The sequence below is a fragment of the Mesoplodon mirus genome (genome assembly GCF_964341445.2).
Source record: "Mesoplodon mirus genome assembly, chromosome: 9".
NCBI classification, from domain to species: domain Eukaryota; kingdom Metazoa; phylum Chordata; class Mammalia; order Artiodactyla; family Ziphiidae; genus Mesoplodon; species Mesoplodon mirus.
In genome coordinates, this window is record NC_138985.1 from 63,532,230 (window position 1) to 63,557,221 (window position 24,992).

At 35.8% G+C, this 24,992-nt stretch overlaps 1 protein-coding gene across 1 annotated transcript in view; it reads left to right on the top strand.

Annotated features, from left to right (window-relative positions):
• STK31 (serine/threonine kinase 31) overlaps window positions 1–24,992 on the top strand; it is a gene marked incomplete at its 5' end in the record, with an annotated part of 87,099 nt that overhangs the window by 41,435 nt on the left and 20,672 nt on the right. Inside the window, 9 exons of the mRNA XM_082632291.1 lie at window positions 45–176; window positions 1,628–1,729; window positions 3,072–3,152; window positions 5,566–5,691; window positions 6,329–6,454; window positions 7,995–8,081; window positions 8,810–8,959; window positions 12,314–12,436; window positions 23,699–23,767. Coding sequence (XP_082488417.1) covers window positions 45–176; window positions 1,628–1,729; window positions 3,072–3,152; window positions 5,566–5,691; window positions 6,329–6,454; window positions 7,995–8,081; window positions 8,810–8,959; window positions 12,314–12,436; window positions 23,699–23,767 — 996 coding nt within the window. The remainder of the gene's footprint in view (window positions 1–44; window positions 177–1,627; window positions 1,730–3,071; window positions 3,153–5,565; window positions 5,692–6,328; window positions 6,455–7,994; window positions 8,082–8,809; window positions 8,960–12,313; window positions 12,437–23,698; window positions 23,768–24,992) is intronic.

A 24,992-nucleotide genomic window follows, 5' to 3' on the forward strand; every position in this document is an offset into this window, starting at 1 on the left:
GTTGTCTGTGTGTTGAAAATATAACAACTCTTTCTCTCACTTAGTTTAAGAAACAGATTATTGAATGTTTAAATAAGAGCCCCAATGTGGATCACTTGCTGTCCATTAAAAAGACACTGAAAAGCTTAAAGGCTCGACTGAGATGGAAATTGGTTGAAAAGAATAATTTGGAAGAAGTAAGGAAACAGTTGGTTCTTACTGAACTCTATGTGTACCTCATTTTATTTATGCATAAGAGTAATGCATAAATACACTCTTTAAAATTATTCACATTTTGTTTTATTTTTCCCTTCTGTGTTTGTGTTTAAATAAAATTACTATGTTAATAGTATAAACATTTTCCCATGTCATGAAATGTTTTTAAAAAAACATTTTACATGGTTGCCTTGGTTGTTAGTAAGATAAACATTTTCGAATAATTTAAAAAACTGTTGATATGGACTGTTATAATATCTATTAAAAACAAGCCTAGGGCTTCCCTGGTGGCGCAGTGGTTGAGAGTCCACCTGCCGATGCAGGGGACACGGGTTCGTGCCCCGGTCTGGGAAGATCCCACATGCCGCGGAGTGGCTGGGCCCGTGAGCCATGGCCGCTGAGCCTGCGCATCCGGAGCCTGTGCTCCGCAACGGGAGAGGCCACAGCAGTGAGAGGCCCGTGTACCGCAAAAAAAAAAAAAAAAAAAACAAGCCTACTACATGCTGCGAGGCGATGGGGTACTCCCCCAAAGGCAGAATTTTGTCGTAAAGATCAGGATGTCTTTTGTTAGCTCTCTTTTTAATGGCTGGACATACTATTTCTTGCAAATAGTTTAAGCTGTTTTCATACTATAATAGAACTGGAAGAATTAGGACACTTTAAACTGGACAAAACCTCCTTCTTTAGTCTTGAAACTTTGTGAATAAACTGGCATTCTTTGTTTCCTTGAACAAAGAATTTACTTGTCATAGGGATTTACATTATATCTTAATCCAACTTGAGTTAGCTTTCTTCCTCATTGGAGCGTTTAAGCATGGAGTGGAGCTAATTTAATAGTTTAAAATTTTTCTAGTTTTATCCTATTCTGGGCTGTGGGGAATGGGGTCTTTTTTAGTTTAATTTTTTAACTTTTATAGAAACATCTAACTTTGAAAACATGTACCTTTTAAGGAGGCTTGTTAATTATCTTAGAGTTTTATGGAGTCTTTGTGAGTCCTACATTGTCTTTCCTGTAGTAGACGTGCCACATGTTTACTAATTTTTTAAAAATCAAATCTTACATAGAAAAAGGTTCCAGGGAGTTTAATTGTATTCTGGTTCCTATTCTTGACATTTACTTTATGGTGGCAGTTGGACATCTTAGAGAAAATGTACAGCAAATTAAGAGATAAGAAAAATCTATGTAATTAATTTTATGACTTTATTTTTATAATTCCTTTTTGTAGGTTTTGGAAAAGTCAGGATTAGAATAAACTAATAAATATTAATTCGACAAGTGTTACGAGAGATTGTTATGTGCTAACTATAGAAGGATACATAGAAATCAGACAGAGTGATTTGCTGTAGAAGTTGCATTAATTCTTACTAGGAAGACTTGTTTTGAGTCTACTTTGATAAGTCTGTAAGGTCACTTTTTTCTTTCTGATTAAAGTCCGATGACCATGATGGATCTGAGATTGAGGAAATAAAACAAGAAATAACTCAATTGCAGAATAGTGTCTTTCAGGAAATTTATCATGAGCAGGAAGAATATGTAAGTATTTGATGCTTTGAAATTTTGAATTAGTTTTTACTGTAAAAATTGAATTCAAATATCCATTTTTATGAAGTGTACTATAATCAAAAGATCAGAGATTATATTGGCATAGTTAAGTTGGTATAGTAATGTTTGTGAATTTAGAAATTAATTTCTGATGACAAAATAATTCATAACCATTGTGCCAAATGTGAAAATTACAGAAAAGTATACGGAAGAAGAAACATCATCTGTAATGTTCTCACTCAGTGGTAACAGTAGTATAATCACATTTAACTTTTGAGTTAACTTCCTTTTAGTTTGCTTTCTGCTTGTTTTTACAAGAATCGAGATTATAACACACTTTTGCATATTGCTTGTTTTCTGTTGAAGATAAAGCCTAAAGATTTTTTCCTTTATTAAAATCTGTATGAACATCATTTTAGCTTAAAACTGCAATGAAAAAATTAATAGGACATCATAATTTAGTTGAAGAATATAACAAAATAAAACAACTGGGTTGGGGGAAAGTTCTACCGTGAATTTTTGTGACTTTGGAAGAGTCAGTCAGCATATTTTGTCTTTAAAATGGAGAGAATATTGTATTTTATGTTTCAGGGATGTTATGGGAAAGAAGATAAGAAACAGTGCCTCTGAAAAATAAAAATACTATGAAAATAATAGGCGTTTTAAGTGTTATGCATTATTTAGCAAACTTATCTGTGTGTGCTTCATTGTTCACCTTATGAACCTTGGATAAAATAGCTATCTCCCAGGAACTTGATAAGTATCTAGAAGTTTTACTGAATAAACATGTGATGTGACTTTTCTAAGGATTCTCAATTTACACATTTGCTTCAAAGTAGCTTTTGTAGAGCTACATGTTAATTTTTTCTTTCAAGGTTTTTATGATTTTTTTCTTCCTAAAATGAAATAGCCATTATTTAAAAATGTTACTGTGTTCTGTTTTTGTTCTGTGTTTGTACTGTGTTGTAGTATTTTGAGAAATAGTGACAATTTTATGACTCAAATTGGTTTTTCATCACACTTTTTCATTTTAGCTTGTGAGTGAGTATGGACTTTTGACCTTAGGCAAGGTTTTGTGCCTGTATATGTATATTAAGCTTAAAATTGGTAATTAAGTTTTTCTTCTGTTAGTAAGATGGTAATTTAGAACCAAATGACTCTTGGTTTTCATTTAATATTTCTTGTAGTAGAAGGCAAAATCAGTGATTATATATTTTATGAGGTTATATATATTGTTAGATAATATATCTTGTTAGATATATTATAAGGGAGATACCAACATGTCACAATTGAATATATATTGATCTATAATAAAAATATTTTTTAAATTTAGGAGAAGCTGAATAGCTTGGTACAGAAATGGTTCCCTGAGCTTCCTCTACTTCATCCTGAAATAGGATTACTTGAGTACATGGTAAGCTTTGTTTCCCCTGAGAATTACTATTCTGCAGAGAGTGTTGAAAAGTGATGACGTTAAAATTATGTGTTGGTGTTAAATTTATAATATCCTTACTTTATGGAAATGTTCCTGAGGAATGGTTTTTAGGTATTATTAGAACTTTTCTCAAGACTGTCTTTAATACTTGCATACTATATTTATATCAATTTGCATGTTTTTAATTTTTATATCAATTTTTATATCAATTTGCATGTTTTTCTTTGTTTTCTCTTTTCCTCATACCCACTCAATACATTGCATTGCACTTATTTGAATTACAGGTGTTTATTTTTTGAAGTGATGAAGCAGTTTAGCTTCTGTTCCAGGTTAGAATAAAAGCAGGGCACTGGGCTTCCCTGGTGGCGCAGTGGTTGAGAGTCTGCCTGCCGATGCAGGGGACGCGGGTTTGTGCCCCGGTCCGGGGAGATCCCACATGCTGCGGAGCAGCTGGGCCTGTGAGCCGTGGCCTCTGGGCCTGCGTGTCTGGAGCCTATGCTCCGTGGTGGGAGAGGCCACAGCAGTGCGAGGCCCCCGTACCGCAAAAAAAAAAAAACAAAAAACAGGACACTGATAGTCATGAGGAATTTAAACATGATTTATCTTTTAAGTTAAAGCAGGCAGGATTCAAAGTCTGGGAGATCAGTGTATTAGAAGGACTCTGTGGAGCAGGATTGGTAAACTTCGGCTCTCAGAGCAGAATCTGTTAGCTCTGTGTTTTATATTGTCTGCTAGGGATGAGGGACTAGATGAGATATTTATTCTTTTCTCTTTTTAAAAAATTTTATTTATTTATTTTTGGGTGCATTGGGTCTTCATTGCTACACGTGGGACTTTCTCTAGTTGCGGCGAGTGGGGACTACTCTTTGTTGTGGTGCACGGGCTTCTCATTGCGGTGGCTTCTCTTGTTGCGGAGCACAGGCTCTAGGCACGCGGGCTTCAGTAGTTGTGGCTCGCAGGCTCTAGAGCACAGTCTCAGTAGTTGTGGCTCACAGGCTGAGTTGCTCCACGGCATGTGGGATCTTCCTGGACCAGGGCTCGAACCTGTGTCCCCTGCACTGGCAGGCGGATTCTTAACCACTGCGCCACCAGGGAAGCCCAAGATGTGTATTCTTTAAGATTGTCATTAAGTCCATGATAATAGCTTAAATACAGTACATAAAGGGATGTTCACATAGACTTGTGAACTCATAAATATGTAAGATTAATAAGTCCCATAAATTGTTAAAGCAATTACTGTATAATCTTTTCAGACTAAACTTTAAAATAATGTAGTGTTTTCCTTGCAGTAATTTAACTCTTGCTTAGAGACTCTCTCTTACAGGATGGGTGAGTGAATATGTGGTGCTATATAGGACTTGATAATTAATTTAAAGAATATGCTAATCTGTTTTATTGTGGAAGATTATAAAAGGTTCGAATTGTGGCTTATGGATGCCTTTAATTATTTTAAGATGTTTTCCTGTGATGTATCCTTAGGAAACCCCTGTAGATTAGGTATTGTAGCTTACTTAAATATACTGACAACACTTAAAAAAAAAACCAGAAAATAATTTCACAACCCCTCTTACTAAAACTATACCACAGTAAAACTCAGCTTGATTTAAAATGTTGATAGTCTTGCAGCTCTATTTACAATAGCCCAGAGATGGAAACAACCTAAATGTCCATCATCGGATGAATGGATAAAGAAGATGTGGCATATATATACAATGGAATATTACTCAGCCATAAAAAGAAACGAAATTGAGCTATTTGTAATGAGTTGGATAGACCTAGAGTCTGTCATACAGAGTGAAGTAAGTCAGAAGGAGAAAGACAAATACCGTATGCTAACACGTATATATGGAATTTAAGAAAAAATAAAAAATAAAATGTTGATAGTCGTGTTTTAGTGCAAAAAAATTATTCCTTTTAAAAAGTAGCAGAAATACCTAGTAGAGTTAAATTATTTAAAAGCCATTTTCACTTTTGAGGATTCCACTTCAGAGGCAGGGGTGTTAGAGTTCACAGTAGTCATAATTTTTAGACATCTCATTCCCATTGTACAGTCCCCTTTTTATTTGTCATCATTTTAATATTTTTTAGGAAACACATGAAGTTTTCCAAGTAAACATCAGGGTCCCTTGGAAGCACGTCTGGTTCATTCTAGTCATCTTCAGAATCTGTTAGAGAGCTGTTGAAATAATTAAATGTATGGTCATTACATTTTGGGTGGGAGTTTAAGAGCCAGGAAATAGGAAAAATATGAAACTTTAAATATTTTTATTTATTGGTGTCTCCAGTAGGGTTGATGTCCAATCCATCTAATAGTATGTAACTAATTTTGTTGATTATTTAAAAGTGCTGGGATTATTTGGATTCTTCAACTGTAACAAAAACTTGTGCCTAGAACTCTGGTGGTCTTCTTACAATGAGCTTGGAAAGGGATCTTCTTGATGCTGAGCCCATGAAGGAACTTAGCAGGAAGCGTCCTTTGGTATGTTCTGAGGTTAACGGGCAGATAATTCTTTTAAAGGTAAGTTTAAGTTCTTTGGACTTGTGGGAGATTCAGAAGTACAAAGGGGAGTGATGGTGGTACTTTTCAGGAAAGTAAAGACCCACTGTTTATTTTCTAAATTATATGAATTGACTGGTATGATGATTATGCTTCCAGTGTGGTTGCCAGAACTAATACTGAATTTAAAGTTTCTCTCATTTCCCTAAATAATGTATGTCTTTAATAGAATATACTTGCTTTCCTTTTTTCGGGTGAACTTATTACATTCTAGCCAAGAGCCTTTTAAAATTCTTGTTTTTCTTACATTTCTCTTTGAAATCTCAACTATTTTGCCAACACAGTCTTCTGTTCTTTGATTTCTTCTCTTCATTGACCTGGAAAACTGTTAATCATGATAGTAGGATAATTACTTTGGCCTTAGTGAGTGCATATTGTAGAGTGTATATTAAGCTACTGGTAGAAATGTTCTTTTCTTTCTATATCATATCATTTAAAGCAGATAGAAAAAGTACTTTTACAATTAAAAAAATAAATTTAGATATATTTTAACTTATATAAAAATCTAATTTAAGTTGGAATGATATATAATTAGAGTGAGATTTTTAATCTTGGAATTGCCAATCCCTCTTTTTTTTTTTTTTTTTTTTGGTACAAGGGCTATTCTGTGGATGTCGACACAGAAGCCAGGGTAATTCAGAGAGCAGCCGCGTATCACAGCGCTTGGAGAGAAGCTAAAGAAGAGTCTGGGTTGCTACCATTGATATTCCTATTTTTGTGTAAGGTAAAGTTTTTATGCTAATCTCTTGCAGAAAACATTTTATTTAAAGTGTGTTTTAGCTCCAAGCTTTAGAGAAGTAATTAATTCCTTTTAATTTTTTTAAAATTGAAGTATATAGTTGATTTACAAGATTGTGTTAGTTTCAATGTACAGCATAGTGATTCAGTATATTTGCAGATTATATTCCATTACATGATAATGGGTATAATTCCCTGTGCTACACAGTAAATCCTTGTTGCTTATCTATTTTATATATAATAGTTTGTATTTGTTAATCCCATACCCCTAATTTGTCCCTCCCACTTTCCCTCTCCCCTTTGGTAACCACAGGTTTGTTTTCTATGTCTGTGAGTTTGATTCTGTTTTGTATATACATTCATTTGTATTATTTTTTAGATTCCACATATGTGATATTATATAGTATTTGTCTTTCTCTGACTTATTTCACTAAGCGTGATATTCTCTATCCATGTTGTTGCAAATGGCAGTATTTCATTCTTTTACATGGCTAATATCACATTGTATATCTACCACATCTTCTTTATCTATTCATCTGTCAATGGGCATTTGGGTTGCTTCCATGTCTTGGCTATTGTAAATAGTGCTGTTATGAACATTGGGGTGCATGTATCTTTTAGAATAAGTTTTTTTGTTTTTTCTGGATATATACCCAGGAGTGGAACTGCTGGATCATATGGTAGTTATATTTTTAGTTTTTTGAGGAACCTCCATACTGTTTTCCATATTGGCGACACCAATTTACATTCCTACCAACAATGTATGAGGGCTCCCTTTTCTCCACATCTTCTCCAAAATTTGTTATTTGTAGATTTTTTGATGATAGCCATTATGACAGGTGTGAGGTGATACCTCATTGTGGTTTTGATTTGCATTTCTCTAATAACTAGTGATATTGAGCATCTTTTCATGTACCTGTTAGCCATCTGTGTGTCTTCTTTGGAAAAATGTCTATTCAAGTCTTCTGCCCATTTTTTGATTGTTTGGTGTTTTTTGATATTGAGTTGTATGAGCTCTTTGTATATTCTGGATATTAACCCCTTGTTAATTGCATCATTTGTGAATATTTTCTCGCATTTCATAGGTTGTCTTCATTTTGTTGATAGTTTCCTTTGCTGTGCAAAAGCTTTTAAGTTTAATTAGACAGTCTTTTCAAAAGGTGGTGCTGGGCATGTAAAACAATGAAATTAGAGCATTCCCTTAAACCATATATAAAAATAAACTCAAAATAGTTTAAAGACCTAAATGTAAGACATGAAACCATAGAACTCCTGGAAGAGAATGTAGAAGAAACAGTCTAACATAAATTGTAGCAATATTTTCTCCTATCAGTCTCCCAAGGCAAAAGAAATAAAAGCAAAACTAAACAAACGGGGCCTAATTAAACTTAAAAACTTTTGCACAGCACAGAAGTAATTCTTTCCAGAAAAGTTATTTTGTACAGTCATTGTATACTAAAAATATATTGAAGAATTTTTCACTTAGATTCTCGTTCTCGATTCTCGTTCTCTGTTTTGCTTCTCAGTCTGATCCTATGGCTTATCTGATGGTCCCATACTATCCTAGGGCAAACCTGAGTGCTATTCAGTCCAGCATGCCTTTAACTTTAGAAGTAAGTAAAAAACCTTATTTCCATGGATGTATTAAATGAGAAAAATAACATCTAAAGTTTATTAAGGATATACTACATGCTTTATACAGTGTACAATTTTGACTCATTCTATTTAATTGTCATATCAGCCCTGTGATATGAGTTATCCCATTATATACAGATTAGAAAAATGAGGCTCACAGAGATTAATGTGACTTGCACAGGGTCCCTCATCCAGTGGCTGAGTTGGGACTTGGAAATTGGGTCTTTTTGGCACCAAAGCCTATCCTTATAGCTATTAAGTTGTGCTGTATGTAAATTGTGTAGTATAGCACTTGGTATTATAAGTTTTAAGCAATAGCTTTAATTTCTATCATAAATTTTAATTAGTAATAACAATAAAGGATGCCCAGATTACCCAGTAACACTATTTCAGTCTCTTTTTCTTTTCTAGGTGCTTTCTGCTCATTATTTGTAATCCAAGTCTTCTTAGAGACTGTAGTCTCTAAGTCATACACACCCACACACACACCCACACACACACCCACACACACAGACACCACACGGTATTACCAGTTACATAATCAGGACTTCTGTCCTTTAATTCTTTCTCTATGCTGTATTCTTTTTAAAGTTTCATTTGGAGGAAGCTTAGTCACTTCTGGAAAAGTCTTTTAATTAGAGAAAACGTTCAGCTGTTAAAATGATTTGTCTACTTCCTGACTTCTTTTGTATGTACTTGTCTATAGGAAGCTTTAAAGGTCATGAAAGGTGTTGCCCAGGGCCTGCATACATTGCACAAGGCTAACATAATTCATGGATCACTTCATCAGAACAATGTATTTGCTTTAAACCGTCAACATGGAATTGTTGGAGATTTTGACTTCACCAAATCTGTGGTAAAATATAGTGGTTTTATAAATAAATTCTAGACTTCATTTAGTATTATTTATTATTAGTAGTAGTTCAGCACTTTTACATCGTATGGTAATTTATTATAAGACCTTTGCCTTCAGTTAAGGTGTGTCATGTAGTGTAAGCAATTATGTGTTATCAGGTAGGTGCTGAAACAAGAGTTTCTAAAGTTGTGCATTATATTTTTTAATCGTAAGTCTTAGGAGCAACCTGAAATTACAGTCAATGGCATTGACAACATTAGCATTAGTTAGTTAATTCATCAAGAAACATTTAGTTGCTGGAAGTACACAAGGAAAACTAGGTGGCCATCTCCTGTCTCCCAGTCTACTGGTACCCTCCCCCTCAATAGATTAAATTTAGATATATATATACTTTGCTATTTTTTGATTAATCAGCATTTTTAGAAACTTGGGAAGCTTGGACTTTTCCATTTAATTCAAGTTCTAGTTTGATGACATTGCCTATGAATTTTGGTGTCATGTTACCTCAGAAGAGGCAGTTTGTGGGAATAACAAAATCAGACAATTAAAGAGCATATTGTGATCTTTTTTTTTTTTTTCTTTTTGGTAGAATGGGCAATTTCAAAATACAATCACAAGGGGCTTCCCTGGTGGTGCAGTGGTTGAGAGTCTGCCTGCCGATACAGGGGACACGGGTTCGTGCCCCGGTCCGGGAGGATCCCACATGCCGTGGAGCGGCTGGGCCCGTGAGCCATGGCCGCTGAGCCTGCCCGTCTGGAGCCTGTGCTCCACAGCGGGAGAGGCCACAACAGTGAGAAGCCCATGTACCGCAAAAAAGAAAAAATAATCACGAGGGAGCAGTTCTCTTTGTTAAAATAACAGCTTTATTGAGATATAATTCACATATCATAATGTGTATAATTCACTACTAATTTTAATATGGTCAAAAAGTTCTGCATCAATCACCACTGTCTAATTCCAGAACATTTTTTATCATCCTCAAAAAGAAACCCCATACCGGTTTGCAGTTACTCCCCCTTTCTTTCTCTACGCAGCCTCTTGGAAACCTCTAATCCATTTTCTGTTCCTATGGATTTGCCTGTTCTGGACATTTCCTATAAATGGAATCATGTGTGGCCTTTTGTGATTGACTTATTTCACTCTGCGTAATGTTTTAAAGGTTCATCCATGTTGTAGCATGTGTCTAAACTTCATTCCCTTTTAAAAATGCCCAAATAATATTTCGTTGTATGGATATGCCATATTTTGTTTTTACCTTCATCAGTTTGTGGGCATTTGGGTTTCCACTTTTTGATTATTATGAATAATGCTGCTATGAAAATCAGTATACAAGTTTTTGTGTGGAGATATGTTTTCTTGGGAGTGGAATTGTTGGGTTATATGGTAACTCTTCTGTGTTTCACCGTTTAAGGAACAAAACTGTTTTCCAAAGTGGCTGTACTGTTTTTCATTCTCATCAGCAATGTATGAGGATTCCAGTTTCTCAACATCCTTGCCAATATTTTATTGTTTGAGGAGTTCTCTTTTGACTAGTAAAAGTCATAATGCTTTTTTATCTTTTTTAAAGATTTTTTTGATGTGGACCATTGTTTTAAAGTCTTGATTGAATTTGTTACAGTTATTGCTTCTGTTTTATGTTTTGGTTTTTTTGGCCGCGAGGCCTGGGGGATCTTAGCTCCCTGACCAGGGATCGAACCTGCACCCCCTGCATTGGAAGGCAAAGTCTTAACCACCAGACTGCCAGGGAAGTCCCCATAATGCTTTATTTGTTGGTCGTCTGCAAGTTATAGGATAATGCCACCTGTCTGTATACAGTTTCAGTGGTGTTCATGTGGTACCTCAAAAAGAAGAGAAAATGTAAAACTGTAATGAAATGCTGGATTATAGAGGATTTATACATAGTAGATTTGCTGAAATGTTTATTTTATGTTTATTTATTTGAAAATTAGGATAACATCTTAAGAAAAATAACTGAACTGTGAATTTTAAAAAGTTCTCAATTCATAGGGATCCTGGTTAGTTTACCTTTTGAACATCCCATTTGCACAACTATAGATACGACTCCAAAGAATTCTTCCTGTTTTGTACTGATTTGTCAGCTGTTATTATCCAACAAAACATTGTTTTTAATCTCTATTTAAAATTATTTACTTTGAAATATTGATTAAACTCACCTTTTGCTGCATTTTTCACCCTACTCTCAGATTGAAGTACTAATCAGGAAGGGTAATTTGAAAAGTAGACTGTAGTCAAGAGCATTGCTTTTCATACTTCATACTGCATGTGAATCTCCTGGGGATCTTGTTAAAATGCAATTTTTAGAAATTGAGGTAAAATTAGTATATGATACTATATGTTTCAGGTGTACGTAAAATGCAGATTTTTATTCAGCATTTCTGGGATGGAGATTTTGTATTTCTAACAAGCTCTCGGGTGATACTGTAGCTGCTGGTCTTTGGACCACACTCTGAGGAGCAAGGATAATGATGGTAGTGATATGTGCTAGGTAATTATTGTGCTGATTACCTTTACCTTTACAATAACTCTGTAAAGTAGTTACAAATAAATTAATTTCCTTTTTACAAATTAATTAATTTAGACTCAAAGTGGTTAAAGCCCAAGATCACATAGCAAATAAATGGCAGAGTGGGAATTGCAGTCAAGGTTTGTCTGAATCCAGGGTTCATGTTCTGTGTCGTTCATCATCCTTTGACACATTGGAAATGGTGTACTTAGAAAATGGTCAGTAAGGAAGTACTTTGTAAACTTGCGGTTTTTAGAAGTTATTTAGAATTTTCAGAATTAGAAAATAGCACTGCCTCTAGCCCTTATGAAGTGTGTTTTTTTAAAAAAGGGTACCAAATTCTTTTTTTTTTTTTTTTTTTTTTTTTTTTGCTGTACACGGGCCTCTCACTGTTGTGGCCTCTCCCGTTGCGGAGCACAGGCTCCGGACGCACAGGCTCAGCGGCCATGGCTCACGGGCCCAGCCGCTCCGCGGCATATGGGATCCTCCCAGACCGGGGCACGAACCCGTATCCCCTGCATCGGCAGGCGGACTCTCAACCACTGCGCCACCAGGGAGGCCCGGGTACCAAATTCTTAAAGAATCTGGTTCTTAATTTTTAATCTGCTGGAATCTACAATGTGAAATGTAACCATAGTCTCACTGTTAATTTCATGAGACTGATTTTAAGAGCAATTTACAATAGTGGAAATTAGGTAAAAATATTTGAAAGCAAGAGAGAATAAAATATTTCAAATGAATATTTTTTGTGTTGATTAAATGCAGATTAGTTCACAGAATGCTGCCTCAACTGTGTTGCCTTTAAAATATTTAACCTACTATTTTTGTAGAGTCAGCGAGCCTCAGTGAACATGATGGTTGGTGACTTGAGTTTGCTATCACCTGAATTGAAAATGGGAAAACCTGCTTCTCCAAGTTCTGACTTATATGCTTATGGCTGCCTTTTATTGTGGGTATGTTATTTTTTTTTATTGAAACAGATAAGGCATTTATTTATATATATTTCAGTATAGAAAGTGATGGTTTGAAGGGGCTTTCCTCAGTATATTACTCTGAATAAAAAATAGTGGTAGATTTTTAGTAGAAAAAAATTTCTTCCCACTTGTTTTTAAAAGTTTGTCATAAAACTGTTGCTCTACAGTTGATCTTTGAACAACATGGGTTTGAACTGCCTGGGTCCACTTAAGTGCAGTTTCATTTTCAGTAGTATATACTATAGTACCACACCATCCATGGTTGCGTGGATACAGAGGAGCCAGGGATATGGAGGGCCAACCATAAATTCTATGCGGGTTTTCAACTGTGCCAAGCTTCGGCACCTCTAACCTCCATGTTGTTCAAGAGTCAGCTGTACTTCTTATCATCTGTTGTGTACTTTCTAAAAATTGGCTTGATAATATGTTTTACATAGCATGCTACTGTCTTAGTTTTATTGAAGTCAAGATTAACAGTGTGGATGGTTTTGTCCTGTATTAATCTGGAAGTAATTCATGCATATATGGAAAATTAATATTAAATGATATTAAATGAGCCTTGAGTAAAAGTTCCTGCTTTGAGTGTAAACCAAATAGCTATTTCTAATTCATGGTTTAAACCCATTCTTCCTGTGAAATATGAAGGATTAAGTGTTAACAAGGGAAAGATGTCTGTTCTGACTTCTTCTGTTTAACATTGTACCGGAGGTTCTAGCCCAGGGGTCAGCAAAATTTTTCATAAGCGGCCAGATGGTAAATAGTTCAGGCTTTGTGGGACATACGGTTTCTGCTGCTTTAGCCTGAAAGCAGCTATAGACAGTACATAAATGAGTGAGTGTCTCTGTTCAAATAAAACTTTATTTATGGATATTGAAATTTGAATTTCATATAATTTTCATGTGTCACGAAATAGTATTCTTTGATTTTCTTTTAAGCATTTTAAAATGTGAAAACCATTCTTGGCTTGCACGCTGCATGAAAACAAGCAGTGGGATGGATTTGGCATACAGGCTGTAGTTTGCTAATCCTGGTTCTAATCAGTCAAATAAGGCAACAAAATGAAATAAAAAGCATACAGTTTGAAAATGAAGAAGTAAAGCCATCTTTATTTGTAGATGATATGATTAATTATATAGAAAATCTTTATGAATATTATATACATAAATGCTACTAAAACCAACAAATTTAGCAAGGTTGCAGGATACAAAGTCAGTATAATAATTAGGTTTCTATATACTAGGAAATTGAAATTAAACAGTCATTTAGAGAAGTATAAAAAATATGGAGCTTTTAAAGCTAAATTGACAAAAGACTTGCAAGATCTATATACTGAAAACTACAGAAGTATTGTTGAGAGGAACTAAAGAAGGTGTAAATAAATGGAGAGATGCGCTATGTTCATGGACTGGAAGTATCAGTGTTGTATGGATGTGAGTTCTTCTCAAATTGGTCATAGTTTTGATACAATTTCAACAAAACTCCTTCTAGGCTTACTTTTTTTTTTTGACAGTAATTGACAATCAGATTCTGTAGTTTATATGAAAATACATGGGATCTGGGATAGCTAAAACAATTTTGAAAAAGAATACAAGTGGAGGATTTTAACTGATTTTAAGACAATAAAATTACAGTAAATCAAGACAGTGTGATATTGATGTAAAGTTAGACATAGATCAGTGGAACAGAATAGAGACAGTAGAAATAACACCCACTAAAATATGGTCAGTTGATTTTTGACCAAGGTGCCAGGACAGTTCTATGAGGGAAAAGATAGTCTTCAACAAATGGTATTGTAACAATTGGATATCTGTACATAAAAAATAAACTTTGACTCACTCATTGTACAGTGTATAAAAATTAACTCTAAATGTATATTAGACCAGAATGTAAAACCTAAGTCTCTAAAACTGAAGAATAAAATACAGGAGAAAATCTTACTGAGTTTGGCAAAGATTTTTTGTAATAGGACACAAAAAACATCAAGTATAAAAGAAAATAATTTGGATTTCATCAAAATTTAAAATTGTGCTCTTCACAAGACACTGTTACAAGAATGAAAGGCAAGTCATACACAAACTTGGAGGAAGTATTTGCAAAACATATATCTGACAGAAGACTTCTATCCAGCTTACAGTGAACTCTTACAACTGAATAATAAGAAGACAACTCAAAAATGGGCAAAATATTTAAATAGGCACTTACCAAATAAAATGTCCAGATGGTAGATAAGCATGTGAAAACATGCTCTCAATATCATTAGTCATTGGGGAAATACAAATTAAAACCAAAATGAGATACTACCACATGCCCACTATAATGTCTAAAATTAAAAATACTAAACACATCAAGTGTTGGCCAAGATGTATAGCAACTAGAACTCTCATATTGCTGAGGGGAATGTAAATGTAACAACCACTTTGGAAAACAACTTGGCGGTTGTTAAAAGGTTAAACATATACCTATTATATGAGCCAGTTGTTTTACTCCTAGGTATTTAGCCAAGAGAAATAAAAGCATATGTCCACACAAAGACTTGTACAAAAATATTCAAAGACAGTTTATCTGTAAGAGCCAAAAAATGGGAACAACCCGAATGTCCATAAACAGATGAATGGAAAAAGTCTGCTATATATTCATTGGACTACTACTCAGCAATAAAAAGGAATGAACTATTAATACAGGCATGCCTTGTTTTATTGTGCTTCACTTTATTGCACTTCGCATATATTGTGTCTTTTATATATTGAAGATTTGTGGCAACCCTGCATGTCAGATGATGGTTAACGTTTTTTAGCAATAAAGTATATTCTTAAATTAAGGGATGTACATTGTTTTTTATTCTTTTATTTTTAACATCTTTATTGGAGTATTAATTGCTTTACAGTGTTGTAAAGTTTCTGCTGTATAACAAAGTGAATCAGCTATATGTATACATATATCCCCATATACCCTGCCTGTTCTGTCTCCCTCCCACCCTCCCTATCCCACCCTTCTAGGTGGTCACAAAGCACCGAGCTGATCTCCCTGTGCTATGCAGCTGCTTCTCACTAGCTATCTGTTTTACATTTGGTAGTGTATATATGTCCATGCCACTCTCTCACTTTGTCCCAGCTTACCCTTCCCCCTCCCCGTGTCCTCAAGTCCATTCTCTACATCTGCATCTTTATTCCTGTCTTACCCCTATGTTCTTCATGACATTTTTTTTCTTAAATTCCATATATATGTGTCAGCATACAGTATTTGTCTTTCTCTTTCTGACTTACTTCACTCTGTATGACAGACTCTAGGTCCATCCACCTCATTACAAATAGCTCAATTTCATTTCTTTTTATGGCTGAGTAATATTCCATTGTATATATGTGCCCCATCTTCTTTACCCATTCATCCGATGATGGACACTTAGGTTGTTTCCATCTCCGGGCTATTGTGAATAGAGCTGTAATGAACATTTTGGTACATGTCTCTTTTTGAATTATGGTTTTCTCAGGGTATATGCCCAGTAGTGGGATTGCTGGGTCATATGGTAGTTCTATTTGTAGTTTTTTAAGGAACCTCCATACCGTTCTCCATAGTGGCTGTACCAATTCACATTCCCACCAACAGTGCAAGACGGTTACCTTTTCTCCACATCTTCTCCAGCATTTATTGTTTGTAGATTTTTTTGATGATGGCCATTCTGACCAGTGTGAGATGATATCTCATTGTAGTTTTGATTTGCATTTCTCTAATGATTAGTGATGTTGAGCATCCTTTCATGTGTTTATTGGCAATCTGTATATCTTCTTAGGAGAAATGTCTATTTAGGTCTTCTGCCCATTTTTGGATTGGGTTGTTTGTTTTTTTGATATTGAGCTGCATGAGCTGCTTGTATATTTTTGGAGATTAATCCTTTGTCAGTTGCTTCATTTGCAAATATTTTCTCCCATTCTGAGGGTTGTCTTTTCATCTTGTTTATGGTTTCCTTTGCTGTGCAAAAGCTTTTAAGTTTCATTAGGTCCCATTGTTTTTTTTGTTTTTTTTTTTTTTTGCGGTACGCGGGCTTCTCACTGCCGTGGCCTCTCCCGTTGCGGAGCACAGGCTCCGGATGCGCAGGCTCAGCGACCATGGCTCACGGGCCCAGCCGCTCCGCGGCATGTGGGATCTTCCCAGACCGGGGCACGAACCTGCCTCCCCTGCATCGGCAGGCGGACTCGCAACCACTGTGCCACCAGGGAAGCCCTATTTTTGTTTTTATTTCCATTTCTCTTGGAGGTAAGTCAAAAAGGATCTTGCTGTGATTTATGTCATAGAGTGTTCTGCCTATGTTTTCCTCTAAGTGTTTGATGGTGTCTGGCCTTACATTTATGTCTTTAATCCATTTTGAGTTTATTTTTGTGTATGGTGTTTGGAAGTGTTATAATTTCATTCTTTTACATGTAGCTGTCCAGTTTTCCCAGCACCACTTACTGAAGAGGCTGTCTTTTCTCCATTGTATATTCTTGCCTTCTTTATCAAAGATAAGGTGACCATGTGTGCATGGGTTTATCTCTGGGCTGTCTATCCTGTTCTGTTGATCTATATTTCTGTTTTTGTGCCAGTACCATACTTTCCTGATTACTGTAGCTTTGTAGTATAGTGTGAGGTCAGGGGGCCTGATTCCTCCAGCTCCATTTTTCTTTCTCATGATTGCTTTGCCTATTCGGGGTCTTCTGTGTTTCCATGCAAATTGTGAAATTTTTTGTTCTAGTTCTGTGAATAATGCCAGTGGTAGTTTGATAGGGATTGCATTGAGTCTGTAGATTGATTTGGGTAGTAGAGTCATTTTCACAATATTGATTCTTCCAATCCAAGAACATGGTATATCTCTCCATCTGTTGGTATCATCTTTAATTTCTTTCACTGCTGTCTTATAGTTTTCTGCATACAGGTCTTTGTCTCCTTAGGTAGGTTTATTCCTATATATATATATATATATATATATATATATATTTTTTTTTTTTTTTTTTTTTTTGCGGTACGTGGGCCTCTCACTGTTGTGGCCTCTCCCATTGCGGAGCACAGGCTCCAGACGTGCAGGCTCAGTGGCCATGGCTCACGGCCCTAGCCGCTCCACGGCATGTGGGATCTTCCCAAACCAGGGCACGAACCCATGTCCCCTGCATCGGCAGGAGGACTCTCAACCACTGCACCACCAGGGAAGCCCTATTCCTAGATATTTTATTCTTTTTGTTATGGTGGTAAATGGGAGTGTTTCCTTTATTTCTCTTACAGATTTTTCATCATTAGTTTATAGGAGTGCAAGAGATTTCTGTGGATTAATTTCATATCCTGCTACTTTACCGAATTCATTGATTAGCTCTAGCAGTTTTCTGGTAGCATCTTTAGGGTTCTCTATGTATAGTATTGTGCCATCTGCAGACAGTGACAGTTTAACTTCTTCTTTTAGATTTGGATTCCTTTTATTTCTTTTTTGTCTCTGAGTGCTGTGGCTTAAGCTTCCAAAACTATGTTGAATAATATTGGTGAGGGTGGGCAACCTTGTCTTGCTCCTGATCTTAGAGAAAATGGTTTCAGTTTTTCACCTTTGAGAACAATGTTGGCTGTGGGTTTGTCTTATATATCCTTTATTATATTGATGTAGGTTCCCTCTGTGCCTACTTTCTGGAGAGTTTTTATCATAAATGGGTGTTGAATTTTGTCAAAAGCTTTTTCTGCATCTGTTGAGATTATCATATGGTTTTTATCCTTCAGTTTTTTAATACAGTGTATCACATTGATTGATTTCTGTATATTGAAGAATCCTTGCATTCCTGGCGTAAAACTCACTTCATTATGGTGTATGATCCTTTTAATGTGCTGTTGGATTCTGTTTGCTAGTATTTTGTTGAGGTTTTTTGCATCTGTGTTCATCAGTGATATTGGCCTGCAGTTTTCCTTTTTTGGTGACATCTTTTTCTAGTTTTGGTATCAGGCTGTTGGTGGCCTCGTAGAATGAGTTTGGGAGTGTCCCTCCCTCTGCTATATTTTGGAAGAGTTTGAGAAGGATAGGTGTTAGCTCTTTGCTAAATGTTTGATAGAATTTGCCTGTGAAGCCATCTGGTCCTGGGCTTTTGCTTGTTGGATGACTTTTAATCACAGTTTCAATTTCAGGGCTTGTGATTGGTCTTTTTATGTTTTCTATTTCTTCCTGGTTCAGTCTCAGAAGGTTGTGCTTTTCTAAGAATTTGTCCATTTCTTCCAGGTTGTCTGTTTTATTGGCATATATAGTTGCTGGTAGTAATCTCTCCTGATCCTTTGTATTTCTGCAGTGTCAGTTGTCACTTCTCCTTTTTCATTTCTAATTCTGTTGATTTGAGTCTTCTCCCTTTTTTTCTTGATGAGTCTGCCTAATGGTTTATCAATTCTGTTTATCCTCTGAAAGAACCAGCTTTTAGTTCTATTGATCTTTGCTATTGTTTCCTTCATTTCTTTTTCATTTATTTCTGATCTGCCCTTTATGATTTATTTCCTTCTGCTAACTTTGGGTTTTTTTGTTCTTTCTGTAATTGCTTTAGGTGTAAGGTGAGGTTGTTTATTTGAGATGTTTCTTGTTTCTTGAGGTAGGATTGTACTGCTATAAACTTCCCTCTTAGAACTGCTTTTGCTGCATCTCATAGGTTTTGGGTCATCATGTTTTCATTGTCATTTGTTTCTAGGTATTTTTTTGATTTCCTCTGACTTCTTCGGTGATCTCTTAGTTTTTTAGTAGCATATTTAGCCTCCATACGTTTGTATTTTTTACAGTTTTTTCCTGTAATTGATATCTAGTCTCATAGCATTGTGGTCAGAAAAGATACTTGATACAATTTCAGTTTTCTTCAGTTTACCGAGGCTTGATTTGTGACCCAAGTTATGATCTATCCTGGAGAATGTTCCATGAGCTCTTGAGAAGAAAGTGTATTCTGTTGTTTTTGGATGGATTGTCCTATAAATATCAATTAAGTCCATCTAGTTTAATGTGTGATTTAAAGCTTGTGTTTCCTTATTTATTTTCATTTTGGATGATCTGTCCATTGGTGAAAGTGTGGTGTTAAAGCCCCGTACTATGATTGTCTTGCTGTCCATTTCCCCTTTTATGGCTGTTAGCATTTGCCTTATGTATTGAGATGCTCCTATTTTGGGTGCATAAATATTTACTATTGTTATATCTTCTTCTTGGATTGATCCCTCGATCATTATATAGTGTCCTTCTTTGTCTCTTGTAATAGTCTTTGTTTTAAAGTCTATTTTGTCTGATAATGAGAATTGCTACTCCAGCTTTCTTTTGATACCCATTTGCATGGAGTAACCTTTTTCCATCCCCTCACTTTCAGTCTGTGGGTCCCTACGTCTGAAGTGGGTGTCTTGTTGACAGTATATATACGGGTCTTGTTTTTGTGTCCATTCATCCAGTCTGTGTCTTTTGCTTGGAGCATTTAATCCATTTACATGTAAGGTAATTATCGATATGTATGTTCCTATTACCATTTTCTTAATTATTCGGCATTTGTTTTTGTAGGTCTTTTCCTCCTCTTGTGTTTCCTGCCTAGAGAAGTTCCTTTAGCATTTGTTGTAAAGCTGGTTTGGTGGTGCTGAATTCTCTTAGCTTTTGCTTGCCTGTAAAGGTTTTAGTTTCTCTGTCAAATGTGAGTGAGATCCATGCTGGGTAGAATAATCTTGGTTGTAGGTTTGTCCCTTTTAGCACTTTAACTATGTCCTGCCACTCCCTTCTGGCTTGCAGAGTTTCTGCTGAAAGATCAGCTGTTAACCTTATGGGGCATTCCGTTGTATGTTATTTGTTTCTTTTCCCTTGCTGCTTTTAATATTTTCTCTTTGTAATTTTTGATAATTTGATTACTATGTGTGTTGGCATGATTCTCCTTGAATTTATTCTGTATGGGACTCTCTGCGCTTCCTGGACTTGATTGACTATTTCCTTTCCCATGTTAGGGAAGTTTTCAACTATCATCTCTTCAAATATTTTCTCAGACCCTTTCTTTTTCTCTTCTTCTTTTGGGACCACTATAATTCGAATGTTGGTATGTTTAATGTTGTCCCAGCAGCCTCTGAGCCTGTCCTCAATTCTTTCCATTCTTTTTTCTTTATACTGCTGTGTGGTTGTTATTTCCACTGTTTTATCTTCCAGGTCACTTACCTGTTCTTCTGCCTCAGTTATTCTGCTATTGGTTCCTTCTAGAGAATTTTTAATTTCGTTTCTTGTGTTGTTCATCATTTTTTGCTGCATACAGAATTCTGGGTTTATAGTTCTTTTCTTTCAGTGCTTCAGAAATGCTGTGCCACTTTCATTGGGCCTTCATGGTTTCTCATGAGAACTCCACTGTCATTTGAATAATTATTCCTCTTATAGGTAATGTGATGTTTCTCTCCACCTGTTTTTAATACTTTTCTTTGTTTTTAGTTTTCTGAAGTTTGATTATGATGTGTCTTAGCACGGATTTCTTTGGGTTTACTCTCTTTGGGGTTTGCTCAGTTTCTTCAATTTGTTTATGTTTTTTAGCAAATTTGTGAAATTTGGTTCAGCTGTTATTCATATAACTATTTTGTTAGTCCTACACTCTTTCTCCTTTTTTTCTGAGACTCTGATGATACAAATTTTGGATCTTTTGTTATTGTCCCACAGGTTCCTGAGGCTGTGTTCATTTTCTTTCTGTTGTTCAATCCAGATATTTTCTGTTTTTCTATCTTCAGTTTCATCAGTGCTTTCCTCTGTCGTATTCATTCTACTGTTAAGCCAATCCAGTGAGTTATTTCTGTTGTTCTGTTGTTTTTCATTTCTAAAATTCTATTTGGTTTTCTCTATGTCTTTTGTCTTCTTTGCTGAGACTTTCTATTTTTTTTTTCTTTCATGCATGCTTCTAATTCCTCTCTAAGCATTGTTATGATGGCTCCTTTAAAATCCTTGTCAGATAATCCTTGCATCTGTGTCCTGTTGATGTCTTCTGTTGATTGACTTTTTGTCATTTAAGATTTTGTTGGTTTTAAACTTGACATGTGATTTTTGATTGTAGCCTGAACATTTGGGGTATTATGTTCTGAGACTCTGCATCCTATTTAATCTTCCTTTTTTGAAGACAGTTACCTTGTTTAGGTATAGTGTACAGTTTCAGATGACTTTAGATCTTCAGCTCCCCATTGAGCTCTGCTGACACCACCTCAGCAAAAGTGGAATGCTGATTTATACTACTTTGCCTCTTCTCGTTCCTGATGGTTGGGAGTGGAAATTCATCTCTCTGTTGAGTGCAGGGAGCAGGAGGAGCAAAGTGTTAAACTGTTACTGCTTCACTACTGCCTTATTCCACCTCTGTGTACCTTGTTGCTACCTGGTGAGGGTATAAGTTTCCTTTCCCACTGGGTCCTCCTGTCACTTGGGGAGTGGAGAGGGAAGAATAGAGTGCTGGCTAACACTGCCTCACACTGCTTTTTCCACTTTGTTGCTGCTGAGTGGTAGTAGAAGATAGCTCTCCACTGGGTCCCACTGACAGTACCCCTTGGAGTAGATTGCCAACTAGTGTCATCACATACAACCTTGTTCTGCCCTTTTGCTGATGAGTACGGGTGGGAGTTCAGCAGAGAAGTGGGAGTTCAGCTCCCCATTCAGCCCCGCTGACACAGTTTTTCCTTTGGTGTTTGGCTGGAGTAGAGGCTGTTACCAAAAAGGTTTTCTGTTCTTCTAGACTACCCTGTTCACAGTCCTTTAGCTAGATGGAGCTGGCTTTTCTTGGGGCTCTTTTGGTCTGTGGCTCTTGCCATTTCTAGGTTGCAGGCTTCTCTAGCATCCATTGTGAGATATAGGAGAGTCAGAAATAAAACCCAGGGAATTCACCATTGTGTCATTTCTTAGATCCCAAGGTTCCTAGCCAGTTCACTTTCTTATTTCCATTTTAGCTTCTTATTTCCACTTTTCAGAGTCTTCTTAGGTTTGTTGGTTATGTTTTATTCAGATTTTATTTTAAGAGGGAAGACTGGTATGGAATGGGACCCCTTGAACACCTTGGGAACTGAATGCTTTTGCAGAATGTCACCACTATATCAGTCTTACTTCTGTTAGGTCCTCAGTGCTTTCTTTTAGTCCTTTCACCTGCCCACAGTCAGTTCATTCTCATATTTCCCTCAACGATTACTTTAAACCTTTTACTGCTTTCCTCAAGCCCCTACCTAAATCTTATACCCGTTCTTTTCAGTAGACCTTGCCTCTTAATTTTTTTTTTAACTGAGATCATATATGTGATTTCCATAAAATTTCAGTGCTTCTGTCTACAAACTGGTCACCTCTTTACCTGGTCTTCTGTCTTCTACTCCTATCTCAGAGAATTAAAGTGCTCCTTCTCTAGTGCAAGCTATCTGCATGTGACCTTGACCCCATTCTCTCTCCTGTTCTAATACCTCACTTTTACCATTCTTCTGTTTTCACTGTATCTTTAGTCTATTTCTTTTCTTTTTATTCTTCACCTTTCCTTTAGCCTAAAAATACGGTTAAGTCTGATCTATCAGGAAAAAAATATCCACAGTAATTACTTTACCCATTGCTTTCTGTGACACAATACCTTCTAAGTTCTTCTTTTGCCTCTGTGATTGGGCATTTCTTTTACTCCTCTTTCCTGCCTATCTGTTAAATTTTAGTGTTCCCAAGGATTTAGCCCACATCCTACTAAAGTTTTCACTGTACAGCCCTTCCTTGGGTGTTGTTTACTCTCATAGCTTCTGGTACCACCTGTTTGTTGCAGTTCTTACATTTATGAGAGTAATCTAGTCCTCTTGCCAGAGTTTCAGCCTTGTGTATATATGCCTTCCTTTTGGCTAACTTTACCTTAATTTATTAAATACCTTATCTTGTTCCGGAAAGGATATAAGGCAGTTTGCAGGGGTGCTTGAAAACAGAGCAAGATATTATAAATTGAAGATGAGAAGAAAGAAGAAAATGGTTGTGGACATAAAGTAGAACCACGTATGGGAGTGCCACAAAATTTTAATATATATGCTTATAAAGTGAGGAAGTATTAAAAGTGCTTATAGTGTGTGCATTAACTCTGATTGATATATTAGGAGCCCCAGGGACTGTTTGGTAGTTGTTATTATGAAAGTTTTTTTATCCTGCAAGAACTAATGTGCTTTCTTTGAGCTCTGCTCTTCTCTCTAGAACCTGAAAAATTCCAGATTTGCCTCTGCTATAGGATCGGTATTTTGGTACACTGGGAACTTATTCATTCTCATTCTCTTTAACAGCTCTCTGTTCAAAATCAGGACTTTGAGACAAATGAGGATGGAATCCCAAAGGTGGATCAGTTTCATTTGGTATGTTACCTTTTTGTCATTTACTGGTTGGAAACCTGTGATATAGATATGTAACAGTAATATAAACTTAAATATTTGACTGAAGATGTCCTCTTATTTTTGTAAGAATACAAAATAGCATTCACAGTAAATAAGTATTGAAAAAATTTAAGTGCAGTACTTACAGCATTGCCAGAAAATTACTGCTAGAGAGCACTACTGGATTGTATGTTTGTCACACAAATTGTATATGTAATCTGTGTAATAATTAAGGAAAAACAGTCTTTGCTATATCTTCAAAGATCATATTATATTAAAATTAGTGTTTTACTACTTTTTATAAGTACCTGGCTGTATCTTTTCTTTGTCATACATCTGTGTCATTCATACTGCTTTGATATATATATATATATATACAGACAACCTATTTTGAGTATCTTCTATATCAAGAATTGAACTAGGTGCTGCTTTTTAGGATTACAGCATTGAAGGAGCTAATAATTTAGAAATGTGAACAAGTAAACAACCAATATTTATATATAGAATATTAAGAAAGTACTCTGGAGGGAGCTGATCTTTAATTTGGCAGAAAAAAGGGGAGGGAATAGGCTGTTCAAAAATGCCACCAAATAGTTATTTGCGGTGAATCTTTAACATTGAATTAGGATTTTATGAGAGTTAGAATGAGATGATGGGCATTTCAGGTAAAGACAGTAGCCTGAACTAAGATATGAAAGTATTAAAATCTTTTGAAATGGAATAGTCCCCAGTGTGACTAGATAATAAGGAGTTAAATATGGCAACAAACATGTCTATAAAAGTATAATGATACTGAGCGGCATGAACTGCTTGTATATTTTGGAGATTAATCCTTAGTTGCTTTGTTTGCAGATATTTTCTCCCATTCTGAGGGTTGTCTTTTCATCTTGTTTATGGTTTCCTTTGCTGTGCAAAAGCTTTTAAGTTTCATTAGGTCCCATTTGTTTATTTTTGTTTTTATTTCCATTTCTCTAGGAGGTGGGTCAAAAAAGATCTTGCTGTGATTTATGTCATAGAGTGTTCTTCCTGTGTTTTTGTCTAAGAGTTTTATAGTGTCCAGTCTTACATTTAGGTCTTTAATCCATTTTGAGTTTATTTTTGTGTATGGTGTTAGGGAGTGTTCTAATTTCATCCTTTTACATGTAGCTGTCCAGTTTTCCCGTCACCACTTACTGAAGAGTCTGTCTTTTCTCCATTGTATATGCTT